This window comes from Miniopterus schreibersii, assembly GCF_964146895.1.
Source record: "Miniopterus schreibersii genome assembly, chromosome: 4".
Lineage (NCBI taxonomy): Eukaryota > Metazoa > Chordata > Mammalia > Chiroptera > Miniopteridae > Miniopterus > Miniopterus schreibersii.
The window spans coordinates 70,050,459-70,070,940 of NC_138105.1; the positions used below are offsets into that span (position 1 = coordinate 70,050,459).

Consider the following 20,482-nt stretch of genomic DNA (forward strand, 5'->3'; position numbering starts at 1 on the left):
ATAAAGGTGAATTTAAATTCTCTTAAATAATTTTAAACACAAAAAGACACCACAAATATCTGTGGCCTAAATTAGTGGGAAGTGTCAAGTCCCAGATACCCATGTTCAAATCCATGATCACATTACAGAACTACGTCTGTATCTTTATAGGGAATCTTTTGTTAATCCCAGGAATGCAGTACTTTCTATACCAAAGCAGTTCCTGAAACGATGTTTAAGGTGTAGTACATGGTGGAAATTCAAGTGATCAATAACAGTCACTCACTGAGACTCCTACCTTCATAGAAAAAGTATATACACACCCCAGCTGCCCTAATATCTCACATTTTTTTACATCCCATCAAAGCTCTTATTTCCATCTCATAAACCAAACTGTTACCATTTGTTAACCATCTCTCTTCTCTCACAAAAACATGAGCACCAGGACTGCAAGATACTTAATGTTTCATGCCTCTATATCCAAGTCCTATAGTACCTTGATTATCTGTGCTAAATTAGGTATGTTTTTAATGTAATGTCTGGTAGATGAGGCATGTTGAAAAATTAGCATCAAGAGTATGGTCTCTGAACAATAAAAGCTTGATTGGAATAGTGGTCCTTTCTTCCTTGCTAGGTTTATGTTCTCTCACAATTTACCTAAATAAATAGGCGTCATTTGAGTCATATAGGAGACAAAAAAAGTTTTACAAACTTTACTAAGAAGGGGATTTATATATTTTCGCTGATGTACTACTTTATAATAAAGTGTCCATCCAATATACACTTTAGGAAATATATCAATGTTTAGACAATGAATAGGGAAGACAAAAGCTGTTCCAGTAGACTGGGAGCTGGCCTTGCATTCTCTTATTGTGTTGAAAATAAAAATGTCAATCACTTCCATCATCAGACAAAGCTGTTCAGTGACCATGATGAATCAAGACAAAAATAAGGGTATTTTTTAACCATCTCTCTAAAGAGAACAATTTCAAATCATAGCAATGACCAAAATTGCCCACTTATCATGACTGATGGGAGTTTCTTATGAGTTAGGTTTAGCTCTACTACAGTTTTTGCCTTTTAGAAAACAATGCTTTTGACTATCAATGACAGACTTATGCTTACCTCCTCACAGCATCCAATACATCCAGAAATGTCTTGTTTCCTTGAATAGCAACCAAGGTACCTGCAAAAGCCCAAATTATATATGCCATTTTGAGCACTCTCTTACTAACAAATCCAGTCATTTAGGGTTTACAGTCTTTTTTTTTTTTTTTTAAAAAGTATGTTTTTATTGATTTTTAGAGTGTAAGGGAGAGGGAGATAGAAACATCGATGAGAGAGAAACATTGCTCAGCTGCCTCCTGCATGTCTCCTACTGAGGACTGAGCCCGCAACCCAAGCATGTGCCCTGACTGGGAACTGAACCGGCAATCTCTTGGTGCATAGAATGATGCTCAACCAAGTGAGCCACACCAGTTGGGCTACAGTTATTAACAGTACAATATATCCTACTCTTGCAGGCTGCTGGTGTGATCCTGGTGGGTTTTGACAAGATGGCACTGACAAAACAAATGCCTGAGAAATTAGTTTTAAGACAAAAACTATAAAAGGATAAAAACAATACGATTTACCTGAGGAAAAAAATAACCAAACATGTAAACACAAGGTAATGAGTGAGAATATAAAACTATTAACTTGACAAAATTACAAAGTTGATCTGATGGGATATTTTAATATACTAAGTGCTCAGGAAATGAAAATCACAATAATTGTTATATACAAATTGTATGAAAACAGTTAATAAAATATTCCTAAGAACTTACCAAAGATTTTGACAAAAATGCAGTTTTTAATCACAAACACCAACTGAAAACATACTGCAGAATTATGTACAGCTGTGAGCAATGGGAAACATCTGCCTAATATGAAGAAGGTGCTTATTCTCACATGGACAGAGTGGGTCAGAGAAATTACTACAGTGCAGTAGAGGAACAAACTCCAACATGGTTTTTTTAAAACAGAAATTTAAAATTTATTTATTTGAGAGAGAGAGGGAGGGAAGGAGGGAGAAAGGGAGGGGGAGGGGCAGAGAGAGAGAGAGGAATTGTTGTTCCACTTATTTATGTACTCATTGGTTGATTCTTGCACATGTGCCCTGACCGGGGATTGAACCTATGACCTTGGTGTATTGGGATGCTGCTGTAACCAACTAAGCTATCTGGCCAGGGCCAACGTGGTTCTTTTGGACAGCACCACTGCAGCTGTCATAGTGGAATCAGGAATACATGGTCATGAGCAGTATTACCAGAACAAGGTGTTTACTAATTAGACTTTATATGAATCCAATCTAGAGGCAATGGAAATCCAAGTATCAGAGAATACTCCAAACCATGAAAGTTCAACTTAGTTGCCTGGTGGAGACATAGAAAATTACAGGAAAATTGAAACAATGATGGATTTTTGATGTGGAACTTATGAAGATGTGTGGAAACCTACATCTCTGAGAAAATGGAAGTTAAGCAGTTGATTGTGGTTTTGAGGATACTCTTGATTGGCAGAACAAGGAATCAGAAAAACTACCTGGAAGCAGGTGTCCTTAAAGCTCCTGTGCATCTGTTTCCCTCCCTGTATGGTGGCTCCAAAAACTAAACAATGCCTCCTGTACCCCTGCATTCCAAATCTCACACAAGTGAGGATATAGGTGAATTCTAACATGAAAACATTTTTTCTTAACGTAAAATGGGTTTTATTTTCCGGGGAATGAGACTAATTGAACAAGTCAAATCCCATGCTGTCATCTGACTCCTCTGATTCCTCCTTCTCATCTTTCTTCTCCTCAGCTGCAGCTAACATGGAACCATAAAAGAAACAGATCCTAGAAATTGTCACATTACCCAGGTGACAAAACACAATTTATAAGAGCCATCTCCAATTCTACATGTTATTGTCCAATAACAGGTCTGTATTAATGCAAAGTCTATTACTTAAGTCCCAGCCTGAAGGAATGACAAAGAGCAAAAGGCAAAATATGTAAATACAGTTTACCCTTGAACAATATGGGTTTGAACTGTGCAGATCCACTTATTCATGGATTTTTTTCTATTGACTTACACAGTCCAAACATCAACTCCGTGGCTGGGAATCTGTGTATGTAGAGGGCTGACTGCAGTCATACTCAGATTTTCAACTGTATGGGAGGTCAGCACCCCTAACACCTGCATTGTTCAAGGGTCAACTGTCATTCACATGAGACTATACTCTATAATAAACTGCAATATTTACAAATTTAAGTCATCTTTTATTAGCAAGGAAAATGGAATAAAATGGAATAAGGGTCTTCTGGCCAAAACAAGAGAGTAGGTTTTCTCATAAGAAAGATGGAATATATAATGGGTACGGGATATCCAGTACTTGGCACAGGTGGCCAGTAGGAAAATCCCAACAAATACCAAAATATCATTTATCAATAGCTTCTTACTTATAAAACAATAGGATCATAAAAATTAAACCTACCTGTATATTAGAAATACACTTCTGTTTACCTATAGATCAAACAGTCTCCAAAATGAAGAGAGAAAAATGTTAACTTATTTAAGGAGAAAATACCCATTAATCTTATCTAGTATTGCTTGAAGAGTATTGCCTCAATGTTCATTTTTGGAAGTAGTAAATATCCACAGTTCAGAAGTCCACTTTAAAAATGCACTGATAAAGACAATATATTTATAATTTTTATAATAATTCTTTCATATTATAGTTTTCTGGAACATTATATATGGATTAATTTGTATCAGACTTTCTCATATTACTTATATTTACAGGGTTTCATTCCAGGGGGCTTTCACATGTAAGAATGAAGGCCAACTGATGTCTTTGTCCACACTGCTTACACTCAAGAGGTTTTTATTTAGTATGAGATCTTTCATGCCTTCTAAAGGAACTGGGACGACTAAAAGCTTTCCCACATATTTTACATTTGTATGGTTTCTCGCCAGTGTGCATTCTCACATGACCTCGATAGGTAGTACGATAAATGAAGGCTTTTCCACATTCTTTACATTCATAGGGTTTCTCTCCAGTATGAGTATTTTCATGTGTTCGAAATGATGTGTAACAACTGAAGGCTCTACCACACTGTTTACATTCATAGGGCTTCTCTCCAGTGTGAGTCCTTTGATGTATTCTAAATGAACTGGGAAAATTGAAGGCTTTCCCACATTCCTTACATTTATAAGGTCCATCTCCAGTATGCATTATCATGTGTGTTCGAACACTTGAGGAAGAAATGAAGGCTTTCCCACATTCTTTACATTTATAAGGTTTCTCTCCAGTGTGCTTTCTCATGTGTCCTTGAAAGGTTGTGCGATAAATGAAAGTTTTCCCACATTCTGTACATTCATAGGGTTTCTCTCCAGTGTGTGTTCTTTCATGTATTCGGAAGGAACTGGGCCAACTGAAGGTTTTACCACACTGTTTACATTCATATGGTTTTTCTCCAGTGTGAGTCCTTTCATGTGATCGAAAAGAACTGGGACAAATGAATGCTTTCCCACATTCCTTACATTTATAAGGTCCTTCTCCTGTGTGTGTTATCATGTGTGTTCGAATGCTTGAGAGAGAAATGAAGGCTTTACCACATTCCTTACATTCATAGGGTTTCTCTCCAGTGTGAATTCTTTCATGTATTCGTAAACCTAGAGGAGAACTGAAGGTTTTGTCACACTGTCTACATTCATATTGTTTCTCTGCAGTGTGAGTCCTTTCATGTCTTCGAAAAGAACTGGGACAACTGAGGGCTTTACCACACTGCTTACATTCATAGGGTTTTTCTCCAGTGTGATTTCGTTCATGTATTCGCAAACCTAGAGGCGATCTCAGGGATTTACCACACTGTTTACATTCATAGGGTTTCTCTCCAGTGTGAGTTCTTTCATGTGCTCGAAATGAAGTGGAACAACTAAAGGCTTTCCCACATTCATTACATTTATAAGGAGCATCTCCAGTGTGTGTTATCATGTGTCTTCGAAAGGTTGTGAGCCATGTGAAGGCTTTCCCACATTCCTTACATTCATAAGGTTTCTCTCCAGTGTGAGTCCTTTCATGTCTGTGAACAGATTTGTGGTAACTGAAGGCTTTCCCACATTCCTTACATTTATATGGCTTATCTTCATATTCGTGATACTCATAAGGTTTGTGTCCAGTGTGAGATCTGATATGTCTATTAAGGGATGAATGACGCACGAAGACTTTTCCACATATACTACATTTAAATGATTTTACACCAGAAGTAGTTCTCTTGTTCAGATTAAGATTTGGAATCTGGCTGATGGTTTCTCCACACTGATTACCTTCTTTACTTTCATGGAATTTTTCTACCATATGACTTCTGTAAAAAATGAGAAATATTATTATTTTTTTGGTTAATTTCCTATTTATCAGTAGGTTGTTGGAATTATATTTTTATAATTTACAACACAAGTGAACGTTTTCTGTCCTTTCTGAATTGTTTCAATATACTGATGCTCTGTAAGAGGACTTAACCTTAGCTATTCTGAAAACAGTGATATTAATATATGAGGTTAAGGGTAAATAAATTTGAAGTTGTTTTATTTGCTTGTTTTTAAAAATCCATGACATGTTAGAATTCTCATGTGGAACAATGCTGTTTATTGAGTGACTCACCGTAGTTTTCTCTCCTGGGTTTTGTACTGATATTCAGTGTTATGATCTTCCCAGTTTTCTCCTAAATGCAGACCTAGAAAAATAATTCCAAATTATTAGAAATTAGAAAAAAAAAATTAGGTTCTGAGAGAACAAGATGGTGGAATAGGTAACAGAGGTATCCGCTGCCTCCCACAACCACATCAAAATTACAACTAAAATACAGAACAACCATCATTCAGAACCTCCTGAAATCTAGCTGAACAGAAGTCCTACAACTAGGGAACTGAAGAAGCATCGACACCAGTAGGAGGGGAGGAGATGCAGGGCAGATCAGGGCAGATCTGTGGAGACATGGCCGCAGTCCTGCATCAGTGGTTTAAAACCGGGAGGGATATCTTGGCGGTGGAGGTTTCCCGGAGGAGTGAGGCCCCCTGCCCAGGGTTCCAGTGCTGGGAAGAGAAGTCCCCACAACTTAGGTCTGTATAAAACCAGCGTGGAGTGAGGCTGAGTGAAGTGGAGGCTGAGGGAGTCTCAGGCAGCATCTCTTAAAGGGCCGTCACACGGACTTACTCTGACACACTCCCTCTGAGCTCCAGTGCTGGGAAGCAGCTTGAAAGGAACCTGGGACATTTGGCGAGGAACTAACTTGCATGGAATTGGGGCAAGAGCTGGAGGGGCAGCTTTCTCCCAGACAGAGAGCTAGCAGGGGTCATTGCTCCTTTGACGAGCCTTCCTCCCCTTGAGCCAGCAAGCAGGCACCATATTTGAATCACCAGCAACCTGACTCACACCTTTCGCCCCACTCTGGTGATTCCCAGAGACCCTGCCCCTCTCTAAACTCATAAATTGTTGAATTTCCAGTTGAATTGTTCAGTTCCAAACTCATCCAAGCCATTTGCAGTGGCTTTTCCATGCAAGTGGCCTCTCTAGCTCATGCTTAAGACTTTCCTAAAATCTCTCAAACAAGCAGCAGCGGCCCCAGGCCTTGCACAAGCCGCAGCCTGCACTGATTCATACCTTGGACTCTCCTGCGCACCTACAAGCCCAGCACAAGTAGCAGCCATCTATGGTTTGTTGTGCAGCTCATGCTGGGTGGCCCTCCGCAAGGCACAGGAAGAGGCTGACTTTGAACCTCCTGGGAGGCCCCAGAGTCAGTGTACCTAGTGGTCAGCTTCAACCATGCTGGACTACAGCCCTACAACATCCACAAATGACACACTCAAGAGGAAGACTCAGTGAACACCAAAGCTCCAATGAAGTAAATCCTGCTCCCTAGGGTTGTCTCCAGCACACTAGCTCTTTGGCTATAGCTGTAGCTGGTCCTCACAGCTGATTGGCCTGGGGGTCAATTCCTCCCAGGGACACCAATAGCAACCAAGGCTCAACTACAATGGGACAATGCACACAGCCTACACAGGGGAGCACCTAGAAGGCCCAGCTCAGGTGACTGGGGAGGCTGAGCTACTGGACCCTACAGGACACCTACTACACAAAGTCATTCTACGAATTCCAGGAGACATAGCAGCTCTTCCTTATACATAGAAACAAATACCAGGAAGCAGACAAAATGTGGAGGCAAAGAAACATGTCACAAATGAAAGAACAGAAGAAATCTCCAGAAAAAGAACTAAATGAAATGGAGCCAAACAAGCTAGTAGATATAGAGTTCAAAATAACGGTTATAAGGATGCTCAAGGGTCTTAGTAAGACTATTAAGGAAACTAGCAAGATCATCACTGACATAAAGTACCAATGAGAAATGAAGGCTACACGAACTGAAATGAAGAATAACTTATAGGAAATCAACAGTACAGTAGAGGACACTGAGAATCAAATCAGCAATTTGGAATATGAGGAAACAAAAAACACCCAGTCAGAAGAGCAAAAAGAAAAAAGAATCCAGAAATATGAAGATAGTGTAAGGAGTCTCTGGGACAACTTCAAGCGGCTCAACATTTGCATTATGGGAATGCCAGAAGGAGAAGAGAGCAAGAAGTTGAAAACCTGTGAAAAAATAATTACAGAAAACTTACCGTACCTGGTGAAAGAAAAAGACTTACAAGTCCAGGAAGCAGAGTACCAAACAAGAGAACCCAAAGAGGCCCACACCAAGACATATAATTAAAATGCCAAAGGTTAAAAACAAAGAGAGAATCTTAAAAGCAGCAAGAGAAAAGCAGTTATTTACCTACAAGGGAGCACCCATATGACTGTCAGCTCATTTCTCAACAGAAACTTTGTAGTCCGGAGTGAGTGGTAAGAAATATTCGAAGTGATGAAAAGCAAGAACTTACAACAAAGATTACTCTACCCAGCAAAGCTATCATTTAGAAATGAGGGCCAGATAAAGAGCTTCACAGATAAGAAAAAGCTAAAGGAGTTCATCACCACCAGACCAGCACTACAGGACATGTTGAAGGGTCTTCTTTAAGAAGAAGCTAATGAACAAAGGAATCTGACAAACTAAATAGATCCAGAGACATTGATGCATGCAACAGACGGTTGTATCTCAGAGGGAAGAGGGAAGGGGAGTGGGAAGAGATTAACCAAAGAAGTTATATGCATATATGCATAACCCACGGACACAGACAATAATGGGGTGAAGGCCTGGGGAGGGTGTGGGAGTGAGGTAGAGGGGGTCAATGGGGGGAAAAAAGGGACACCTGTAATACTTTCAACAATAAAGATAAATTTAAAAAAATTATTAGATTCTAAGTCCATGATGAATTCTGACCATGCTTAGTTTATTTACTAATATATTCCCTTTTCCACATCTTGAAACAACACTGATGTGCAAGAAATACTTGTTAAGAGCTGAATTTGCAAAAGGGGGGTGGAGATTAGATGCATTCAGAAGAAAAAGGACTACTATATATATGAAATTTTCTTTTATATAAACCAAATGCTGACCCCACAGAAAAAACCCCAAATTGAGACAGATAACTTAAAAGGAAAAAAAGGAAATATAAGAAAAAAGGATAAAATACCACCAAACAAACACAACAGACAGAAACGCATAGGAAAAGAACCAATGGAGGCACAGAGCTACCAGAAAACAAAGGATAAAATGGCTATAGGAAATCTACATACAATCAATAATTACCCTAAATGTAAATGGACTGAATTCACCAATAAGGAGGCACAGAGTAGCCCTGGACAGTCTTGCTCAGTGGTTAGAGCATTGGCTGTGGACCAAAGGGTCTCAGGTTTGATTACCAGTCAAGGGCATGTACCTCAGTTGCAGGTTCAATCCCCAGCCACAGTTGGGGCGAGTGCAGGAGGCAACTAATCGATGTGTCTTTCTCATGTTGATGTTTCTTTTTCTTTTTTTCCTCTCTCTCTCCCTCTCTCCCACTCCCTCCTGCCGCGGACCAGCCGCTAAGTGGGGTAAGCTGACGACGCTGGAAGTGAAAGAAACAAAGAGAGAGAGACAGCAGGGGCTGGGGGGGCCTCCAAGTCCAGTGATTGTGGAGCAAGGCAGGCAACTTTATTTCTGCCATCAAGCACTTATATACTATTCTACACAATAGCTAGGTTACATAAGTTAGCGATAAAGGTCAATGATCAAGATGGACCTTTATCTTCCAATAACTGACACACAGGTATGCATGAGAACTTCCTAGGGGGCATACGTTAGGACAGTAAAACAATTACTGATTACAGGTTACAAGTTATTTCCCGCTTCTCCCCTACAGCTGTCTCCCGCTCAAGCCACCACCCCAGGGCAGGCACACAATTACTTGGCATAGGTATATGGGATTGCAGGCGCCACCATTCTTCGGGGCTATTTGACCGTTTAGCTGGTCTTTCTCACAGCACTCCTAGGCAGATCTCTTTCAAGAACACCCATTGTGTGCCGTTGCCCCTACTCACAGCGGCCCTGGTCTCCCACACCCTCCCTCCCCTTCACTTTCTAAAAAAAAATCAATGGAAAAATTATCCTCAGGTGAGGATTAAAAAAAAAAAAAAAAAAGAGGCACAGATTGGATAAAAAAACAAAGCCTAGCCTTATGTTGTCTTCAGGAGACTCGTCTAAGGTGCAAGACAAATATAGACTCATACTGAAATGGTGGAAAATGATTCTCCATGCAAATGGCATCCACAGAAAAGCAGGTGTAGACATACTTATATCTGACAAAACAGATTTCAAGATAACAAAGGTAACAAGTGACAAAGATGGACATTTTATAATGATAAAGGGAACACTACATCAAGAAGACGTAACACTTTTCAATACATATATATCCAATAAGGGAGCACCGAAATATAAAGGAACTACTAAGAGAACCAAAGAGAGACACTGACAAAAACACAATTATAGTAGGGGACCTAAATACCCCATTGACAGCTATAGATAAATCATCTAAACAGAAAATCAATAAAGAAATATCAGCCTTAAATGACACATTAGACCAAATGGACATAATTGACACTTACAGAGCCTTTCATCCCAGGACACCTGATTATACATTCTTCTCCAGTGCACATGGAACACCCTCAAGGACAGACCATATGCTGCATCACAAAACTAGCCTCAACAAATTTAAGAAGATTGAACTCGCTCTGGCCAATGTGGCTCAGCTGGTTGGGCATCATCTGTGCACGGAAAGGTTGCTGGTTCAGTTGCCAGTTCAATTCCCTGTTGGGGCACATCCCGGGTTTTGGGCTCAATCTTTGGTGGGGAGTGTGCAGGTGGTCGATCAATGTTTTGTTTTCACATCCATGTTTCTCTCTCTCTCTCCTCTCCCTTTCTCTCTAAAAATCAATACAAAATCTAAAAAAAAAATTGCACTCGTACCAAATATATTCTTCAACCACAATGCTTTGAAATTAGTAGTCAACTGCAAAAAGAAAGAAAGAAAAAAGAAAACCCCCACAAAATAACCACCCCACAAATATGTGAAGATTAAACAACATGCTACTAAAAAAATGACAAGGTCAAAGAAGAAATAAAAGGAGATCAAAAGACAGAGATAAATGAGAATGACAAGATGACATGTCAAAACTTTTGGGACGCAGTGCAAGCAATAACAAAAAAAAAAATTTGTTCTCTGACAAATTAAGTAAGAAAGTTGTCATCCTTACCTATGGAGGCCAGGTTCCTGAAGGTTTCCTTCATCACATCTCTATAGAGTTTCTTCTGTGAAGGATCCAGTAAAGCCCACTCCTCCAGGGTGAAGTTCACAGCCACATCCTCAAAGGTCACTGAGTCCTAAAACATTGCAAATATGTATATAGTAGGATGTGTGAATCTAACAGCACTGGGGATTTATACTGAATTTATAGGAAGGTTACATATGATTCTGTGGTCTCCAAACATTTATTTTATGTCTTGGTCATCAGAAACTTATTCTGTCCACACTTCCTCATAAATTTAACAGCATCATGCAATACTTGCATCCTCCCATAACCATATCAAAATTACAACTGAACTACAGAACCACCATCATTCAGAACCACCTGAAATGTAGCTGTACAGACGTCCTACAACTAAGGATATAAAGAAGAAGCCACATTAAGACTGGTAGGAGTAGAGATGTGGAATGGGCTGGTCCCACACCCACATGTGGTGGTTAAAAATCAGGAGGGATATCTCGGCTGGGGAGGTCCCCCCTGATGAGCAAGGGGTCTCAGTCCCACACCAGCCCAGGGTTTCAGTGCCGGAAAGAGAAGTCTCTATAACTTCTGGCTGTGAAAACCAGTGGGGATTGTGGCTGAGACAGAGGGCTGCTGGAGTCCCAGGTGTTCCTCTTAAAGAACTGGTGCACAGACTTAAGCAGACTTACTCCCTCTGAGTTCCAGCACTGGGGCAGCAGCTCAAAAGATGCCAGAGACATACTGGCATGAATGGAACTGTCTGGCATCAGGGTGAGGGCTAGAGGGGCAGCCTTCTCCCAGACAGAAGTACTGGCAGAGGCCATTGTTCACGTACCCTGCAGAGCCAGCAGCTGAGTGCCATATCTGAGTCTCCATCAATCTGACTAACACTGTCTCCCCACCCTGGTGATTCACTGAGACCTCACCCCAACCACTGAAGCCATCTCCAGTGGCTTTTCCATACCAAAAGCCTGTCTTGGCTCATGCTGTGATCTTTCTTAAAATCTCTCAAAGGTTCACAAACCCCAAACAAGCAGCATCTGGCCTCTGCATGCTGCATACCTCTTGCTCAATGGCTCCAAGCCCAGAACTAGCATCAGCCAGACTTGGTTTTCAGCTTGGCCTCTCCTGGGCACCTTCAAGCCCAGAACAAGTAGCAGCCACCTACAGACTGCTTTGTAGTTCATGCCAGGTGGCCCTGGGCAGGGCACAGGAGGCAGCTGACCTTGGCCTGCATCTCCCAGGAGGACCCTGGTCCAGTGCATCTGGTGGCCAGCTTCAGATAACGCTGAGCCCCACTGAAAGGAGTTCTGCTCCATGGGGTTTGCTCCTGCACAGCAGCATCTCTGATGTAGTCACAGTCAGTCCTCAAAGACAACTGGCCTAGGGTATTAATCCCTCCCAATGATATGCCAAGAGCAATCAAGGATCAACTACAACAGAAGTATACACACAGCCCACAAAGAAGGTGTACCTGGAGTGCCCTGCTCAGGTGACCTGAGAGGCTACACCACTGGGCCCTACAGGATATGTACCACATAAGGCCACCTCACCAAGACTGGGAGACACAGCAGATCTACCTTTTACATAGAAACAAACACAGAGAGACAGCCAATATGGGAGACAAAGAAACCTGTCCCAAATGAAAGAACAGAAATAATCTCTGGAAGAAGAAATAAATGAAATGGAGGCAAACTACCAGATACACAGTTCAAAACAATGGTTACAAAAATGCTCAAGAAACTTAGTGAGAATTCCAATGGCATAAAAAAAGAAAATAGAAATTATAAAAACCAGTCAGAAATAAAGAATACAGTAACTAAAATGAAGAATACATTAAAGGGAATCAACAGATGAAATGAAGCAGAAGACTGAATCAGTGGGTTGACAGATAAGAAAGCAGAAAATATCCAATCAGAATAGCAAAAAGAAAAAAGAATCCAAAAAAATGAAGACAGTTTAAGGGGCCTCTGGGACAACACCAAGCATACCAGCATTCATATCATGGGGATGCTGGAAGAAGAAGATAGAGCAAGGAATTGGAAACCTATTTGAAGAAATGGTGACAGAAAACTTCCTTAACCTGGCAAAAGAAATGGATAAGCACAAGAATTGCAGAGTCCTAAACAAGATAAACCTAAAGAGGTCCACACCTAGACGCATCATAATTAAAATGGCAAAGGTTAAAGACAAGGAGAGAATCTTAAAAGCAGCAAGGGAAAAGCAGTTACCTATAAGTGAAGGGATTAAGAAGTACCAATTGTAGTCATGGGGATGTAAAGTACAGCATAAGGAATATAGTCAATAACATTGTAATAACTATATATGGTGTCAGATGGGTACTAGATTTATTGGGTTGATCACTTCATAAGTTATATAAATGTCTAATCATAGGGCATGATTAGACACCTGAAACTAATATAATATTGTACTTCAACTGTTGTTAAATTAAAAATTATTTTAAAAATTCATCAGAAGAAGGTAAAAGATAAGAAAGTTAGAGCATAAGAAAAGGAATTAGTGAAGGTAAAATATCTTCTTTTTCCTACTATTTGTACTTAATCTGACAAATACTACTTTGTTTAAGTTAGTAACAGTAACAATGTATTCAGTAATTATAGTTTATGGATAAGTGAGACAAACGATAGCAATGCTAGAAGGGAGAGACAGATGAATTGAAAATAGAACTTACCCTAATAAGATGGGTTTGAACTGTGTGGGTCCACTAACATGTGGATTTTTTAAAGCCTCCTCAGCAACTCCCCAGGCCCCCCTGCAGATACTCAGAAATGTAGACAAAGCCCACAACTACCTGTAACTAAACAAACCAAAGGGGGGGAAATGGATAGGAGAGCCATTTTTGTTGTCGTTAAACCTCACCAGAGGATATTTTTTCCATTGTTTTTTAGAAAGTGAAAGGGAGTGAGGGACAGAGTAAGGAAGGGAGGGAGGGAGAGAGAGAGAGAGAGAGACAGATGTGAGAGACACATAATTGGTTGCCTCCTGCACATGCCCTGACTGGAGGCAGGGAAAGAACCTGCAACCCAGGTCGCGCCCTTGACCAGGGATTGAATCCGCGACCCTCCAGTGTGCAGGCTGACGCTCTAACCACTGTGCAACACCAGCCAGGGCTTGACCAAGTGTTTTAAAACTTTTGATATTATTTGACAAACTTCCCAAAATTCAAAAATTAAAGTCTTTTCCTTTCCCTGAAAATAACTTTTGAGATTTTTAAGAAGATTCCTGAAACATTTAAAATGATCTCTCTCTTTCTAAAAAGGGGAAATTAAAATAAGTAGGCCTGTTTGCCATGCTAATATACAAGGGAAGCATTGTCAAATAAGGAATAATAATTATGTTGTATTTGTAAGCATTATTACCAAAACAGTATGTTCTAGAAATCATATAAAATTTCTAAAGATCTAAAATGTCCTATGTTATCATTTATAATTCTGTTATCTTAAAATATTCAGAGTTGAACAGAAAAGCAAATTTCTTTGTCAACTGCACCGTAATCTGATCTCTAAACATGTCATTGATAATCAGGAAATTCACAGAAATCAGGAAAATATTAAAAATTAAAATATCAAAAAGGGTATAAAGTCATGCATCACTGAACACTGGGGATATGCTCTGAGAAATGCATCAATAGGTGATTTTGTTGTGCAGACATAACAGAGTGCATTTACACAAACCTAGATGGTGTAGCCTACTAAACACCTAGGCTATATATAGTATAGCCTATTGCTCCTAGGCTACAAACCTGTACGTTGTGTTATTGTACTAAATACTGTAGGCAATTGTAACTGTAATATGTTGTGCTATAACATTATGATAGCTGTGATATCACTAAGTAATAGGAGTTTTTCAGCTCCATTATAACCTTATGGGACCACTGCCATACACGAACTCTGTTGCTGACCGAAACGTCATCATGTGGTACATGACTGTAGTTGAATCAAACAGCACCAAACAACTGGTTTGAATGAAATTCATGGAATACTTCATCTACTGATAGCAGAATACATACTCTACTCAAGTTCACATGGAATATTCACCAAGACAAACCATCTTCTGTAACATAAAACATACCTTAACACATTTGGAAGAGCAGAAATCATACAAAATAATGCTTTTAGACCCCAATGGCATTAATCTAGAAATAAGTAACAGGAAAATAGCTGGAAAACCCCCAAACACATGGAAATTAAGCAACACTTTTTATTTTTTATTTTGAGAGTATGTTTATTAAAGATGGGGACAGTGAAACAAGGAAGGGCTTAGGATAAAAGGAGGCACAGGAGAGAGCCTAGGCAGGGCTACTTTGGCTCCCCAGACATGTTATAGGAAAGCAATAAGCCTAGGAAAGACTGCTTTGGCTTACTGAGAAGTAAAAGACACAGCAACAGAAGTGAGCCAAGGCGGGGCTGCTGTTAGCCACTGAAAAGTCAGAGAATAGGGGGCCTCAGAGACAGGTTCAGGGGGTTAGCCCAGGACGAGATGCTGCTGCCCATTGGTCCCCTGGTTGCAAGTCTCGTGGAGACTCTTAAAGTTTAGGAGTTGCACTCCTGAGAGGGAAGAAAGGCATGGTCATGCTCCCACGAGGGAGAGTGCTGCCTAAACAACATTTCTAAATAACACAGAGAATTTAAAAAGTCTCTAGCCCTAGCTGGTTTGGTTCAGCGGTTAGAGTCAGCCTGCGAAATGAAGGGTCCCGGGTTCGATTACGGTCAAGGGCACATACCTCTGTTGCAGGCTGGATCCCTGGCCCCAGATGGGGTGCCTGTGGGAAGCAACCAAGCAATGTGTCTCTTTCACATCGATGCTTCTGTTTTTCCCTCCCTCCCTTCCACTCTCTCTGAAAAGCAATGGAAAAAATATCCTCGAGTGAGGATTTAAAAAAAAAAGTTTCTAGGGAAATCATAGCTTATTTTGAATTACAGATGCTCCTTGACTTATGAAGGGGTTACATCCTGATAAACCCATAACCTACCAAACATTATATCTTAGCCTAGCCTACCTTAAACATGCTTAGAACACTTACATTAGACTACAGTAAGGCAAAAATAATCTAATACAAAGCCTGTTTTATAATAAAGTATTGAATATCTCATGTAATTTACTGAATACTGTACTGAAAGTAAAAAAATAGAATGGTCGTATGGGCATCACTTTCACAACATTGTAAAGCTGAACAATTGAAAGTCAGAGACCATCTATAAATGAAATGAAAATAGAATATATCAAAGGTTGTCTGTATGCGGTAATAGTAGTAAGAGTAGTGCCTAGAAAAAAATTTATACCACTGAACAAATAAACTAGAGAAAAAGAATGACCTATAATCATAATGTAAGTATCTCTGTGAGAAAACAACAGAAAAGAGCAAATTAGGCCTAAAGTAAGCAGAATAAAATAGTCCAGTTCAAAATGGTGATGTAAGAGAATTCTGAATTCATTTCCTCCCACAGATACACCAAATCCACAGCTACATACCAAACAATTTCCTTGAAATAAAACCCATATCAAAGTAGGTAGGAGTGGCTGAGATACAAACTTGCCATAAACCCCACCCCTGTTGTGGAAACCCAACAACTGGGAGGGAACTCAAAACCCCAAACTTCTTGAGGAGCAAAGATCTTGAACCCCACATCTGGCACCCCAACTTTTAAGGCCTGCATCTGAAGACGAACCCTTTTGAAAGTTAATAGGGCTGTGTCCATGAGACCAACAAGGCTACGGCAAACTAAACAATAGTTCTTAAAGGGTTCATACTTGTGCACTCACCCACCCGAGGGCCCAGCATAGAGGAAGCCAAATGAAAAGAGCTCATCCCTTCTGTAAAAGAGGCTTACTTGCTTATCTTAAATCCTCAGCCAGAAGGGCAGGCATCTACTTTAACACACATCTAGGGGCCTACTGAAATAGTCTCTAAAGAAGGAGGTCTGTGGATGGAATTTCCACTCTTCCTCTGCCTCTCTCCAGCAATCTAGTAGTCCTCAGGATCTTGTGCCCTTGACTGGTGCCATGATTTTTGCAGCTGTCACCAGGGAAACACCTCTAGCTCTGGGGACAGATCACCTGGCTCTGGGGCTTATGCTTGAGGATCCCAAAGGAATGTAACAAATCAAGAGAGTTCTTAACTGGCTATCACACCGAGGGTACAGCAGAGAGGCAACAGAACAGATGCCCAGTCTTTCTGTGAAAGAGGCCTATTAGCTTATCTTAATTGCAGCCTGAAAGGCAGGCATCTAATTTAGCATACAACTAGGGGCCTACTGAAATAACTCTCCAAAGACAGAGCCTAGTGGGTACAATCTTTACATTTTACCTCTGCCTTACTCTAGCTCACCAGTATCTCCTGGAAAGGAGCTTGTACACTTGGTCTGGTGCCCCGATTTTTGTGGCTGCTGCCCAGGGGCACACCTAAATTGTCTAGCTTTGGCTAACTAGTGGGGCTTTTGTTCATGGGTCCCATGAACAACAAAGGAGAAACTAGTCTTGGCACAGCACTGAAAGAGCAGACTAAAACACCCCACTCTTTCTGTGAAAAAGGCTTATTTGCTTGTCCAGGAGCTTTGGTCTGAAGGGCAGGCTTCTGGTTTGGCACACATCTAGAGACCTATTGAGATACTGTCTGGAGACAAAGGCTGGAGATAACCATCTTTGCACCTTCCATCAACCTCACTCTAGGCTGCCAATATCTGTGAAAGAGGATTATTAGCTTACCTTCACAGCTGTAGGCTTCTAGTTAAACACACAGGTAGGGCCCAACTACATCCTCTCAGAGACTGGAAAGGTTGGAGGGTGCCATCTTAACACTCTCTCCCATCCTGTCCCAGCCCCAGCTCACTGGTGTCTCCGAGAAAGGAGCTTGCATACACGTCTGGTGCCCTAGCTTTTGTGTCTGCTGCCCAAAGAACACATCCCTTGACAGCCTGGCTCTGCTGGCCAGCAGGGCTTGTATTCATGGGTTCAATAGGACAGAAGCTAAGAAAGAAGCAATACTTTTTTAAAAAAATATATCTTTATTGATTTCAGAAAGAGGAAGGGAGAGGGAAAGAGATAGAAACATCGATGAGAGAGTCATTGATTGGCTGCCTCCTGCAGGCCCCCTACTGGTAATTGGGACTGCAACCTGGGCATGTGCCCTGACTGAGAATTGAACGGCGATGTCCTGGATGATAGGTTGTGGCTCAACTGCTGAGCCATGCCAGCCCAGCAAAAGAAACAATTCTTAATTGGCTATCACCCCAGAGCTCAGCACAGAGGGAGCAGACAGAAATGCCCGTCTACCAGTCTTCCCCTGAAAGAGGTGTATTGCATAATTTAAAAGCTGCTGCCTGAGGGCTGGCTTCCAGTATGTCTGAATCTAAGTGCTGACTGAGATCCTCTCCTTTGGGGCACTGACAGGTTTGGTACATCTTCAACTAGTGGGAGGCACTAAAAGAAAATGGGCTTATTGGACAATGACAAAAGTTTGAGAGATAACCAAGAACTAAGGCAGGGTTGAATGATAAGATTCACCTCTTATACAAAGTCACTCCTTCAAAATTGAGAGAAGTGCTCTTTCATCTAAAGCATAGAACCCAACACAGAGAGTCAAGAAAAACAAAGAAATATAGCAATAAATTCCTAATAAAATATAAGATAAACCTCAGAAAAGGACCTTAATGAAAAAGATAAGTGATGTACCTGATAAAGAATTCAAAATAACAGTCATAAAGATGCTCACCTATTCTCTACAAAGTGAGAATTTCAACAAAGGGGAAACATAAAAGTACAAGTTAACAAATCACAGCTGAAGAATAAAATAACTAAGTGGAAAAATACAACAGAGAGCACCCTGGCCAGTGTGACTCAGTTGGTTGAGCACTGTCCCATAAACCAAAAGGTTGCCAGTTCTATTCCTGGTCAGGACACATATTCAGGTTGCAGGTTTGATCCCCAGTCGGGGTGCGTATAGGAGACAACTGATTGATGTTTCTCTTTTAGATCGATGTTTCTCTCTCTCTCCGCTCCCTCTCTAAAATCAATAAAAATATATTTTAAAAATACAATAAAGGGGCTCAACAGCAGACTGAAGCAGAAGAAAGGACCAGTGAACCCAAAGGCAAGGCTGTGAAACTAACTGATCCAATAAGACCAGCGGGGGGAAAAAGGAGTGATGATAGCTTAGGGGATTTATAGAACAACATCCAGCAGAACAACATTTGTATTATAGGCATCCCAAAGGAGGAAAAAGGGGGGGGGGGTCAGAAACCTTATTTTAAGAAATAATGGCTGAAAACTTCCCTAACCTGGGGAAAGAAACAAACATCCAGATCCAGGAAGTTCCAAAACAATGAACCCAACAAGACCCACAGAAAGGCACATTATAATTAACGTGTCAAAAGTTAAAGATAAGAAAATTCTAAATGCAGTAAGAGGAAAAAATAAGTTACACACAAGGGGACTGTATCCACTTTCATCAAGGGATACATCATCCAGACAGAAAATTAATAAGGATATATGATATGTTAGACCAGGTGGACTTAAAAGACATATCATCTAAAAGCAACAGAATACACATTCTTAAGTGCACAAAGAACATTCTCTAGGATAAGTCATATTGGCCATAAAACAAGTCTTAATAAATTTAAAAAGATTAAAGTCACATCAAGTATCTTTTCTGTCCAAAATGGTATCAAGCTACAATGCAATGGTAAGAAAAAAAACTGGAAAATCTGCAAACATGTGGAGATTAAATAATATGGTGCTGAACTACCAATAGGTCAAAGAAATCAATAGAAAAACAACAGGTGCACTCTCCCTCCCAGAAGCATGCCTGCGCCTTTCCCTTTCCTTTCTTCTTCCTCTACAGGGGTGCATCTCCTAAAGTCTAAGGGACCTCACGGGACTTGCAACCAGGCAAGCAATGGGCAATAGCAGCTTGACCGGGCTAATCCCCTGAACCTGTCCCAAAGACCCCCTTTTCTCTGACACTCCAGTGAGCTGACAGCAGCCCCGGCTTGGCTCTCTCCTGACAGCAGCCCCGCCTTGGCTCTCTCTCAGCCCCTTTATTGTATTTTTTAAATATATTTTTATTGATTTTAGAGAGGGAGCGGAGAGAGAGAGAAACATCGATCTAGACCTAGATCCTAGGTCCTAGACCTAGGCCCTTCCTGTTTCACTATCCCCAGCTTGGTAAACTTACACTCAAAATAACAGAAATTTTTTTAAAAAAAGAGAGAAATGTTAGATGGGCCAGGTACAGAAACCCAGGTACAGAGACTCACCAGGTCAGGAAGCCCTGGATGCCTAGCAAGGGGCAAAACTGGGAAAACAAGAAACTTGTCCCCAGGGTAATCTATCCTCCCCAAGCATATCGCTGGTCATGCACTTTAGACTCCCTGAGCGTTTTCTCCCTAAAGATAACATCTAGGTCTCAGTTGCATTTCAGTTCCAGGCCCAGGAAGGCAGCAAAACCAGACTAATGGTGCTGTGGCTGCCTCAGGACCAGCTACTTTGACTAATGACCTCCTGGCCTTGGCACCAACCAATTAGTGGAGATGAAGACCCTGAAGGAGCACACCTGGAAAGCTGATGAATATTCTATTGAGACACTCTCCTGAGACCTCCTCTAAGATTTCCACCTGCAAGAAAGAGATAACTATGCTCAGGACAAAGGACCCAATGTTCGCTCACCACCCTACCCAGGGGAGCACACCAGTGCCATCTCCTTCCCCCTTCTTCTTTCCAA

General features: G+C 40.9%; 1 protein-coding gene across 3 annotated transcripts in view; it reads right to left on the reverse strand.

Annotated features, from left to right (window-relative positions):
- Window positions 1-1,147: 1,147 nt before the first annotated feature.
- Window positions 1,148-20,482, reverse strand: part of LOC308555806 (uncharacterized protein) — a 40,979-nt gene continuing 21,644 nt past the window's right edge. For 2 of the 3 annotated variants that reach the window (XM_081134414.1, XM_081134413.1), the window contains exons 2-4: window positions 10,732-10,858; window positions 5,665-5,737; window positions 1,264-5,368 (exon numbers count right to left, since the gene is read on the reverse strand). In XM_081134414.1, the coding sequence (XP_080990540.1) occupies window positions 3,886-5,368; window positions 5,665-5,737; window positions 10,732-10,765 (1,590 nt within the window). In that variant the 5' untranslated portion in view covers window positions 10,766-10,858 and the 3' untranslated portion in view covers window positions 1,264-3,885. Of the gene's footprint in view, window positions 1,166-1,263; window positions 5,369-5,664; window positions 5,738-10,731; window positions 10,859-20,482 lie in introns of those variants that run through there. The other variant, XR_013998601.1, reaches the window with a different exon arrangement.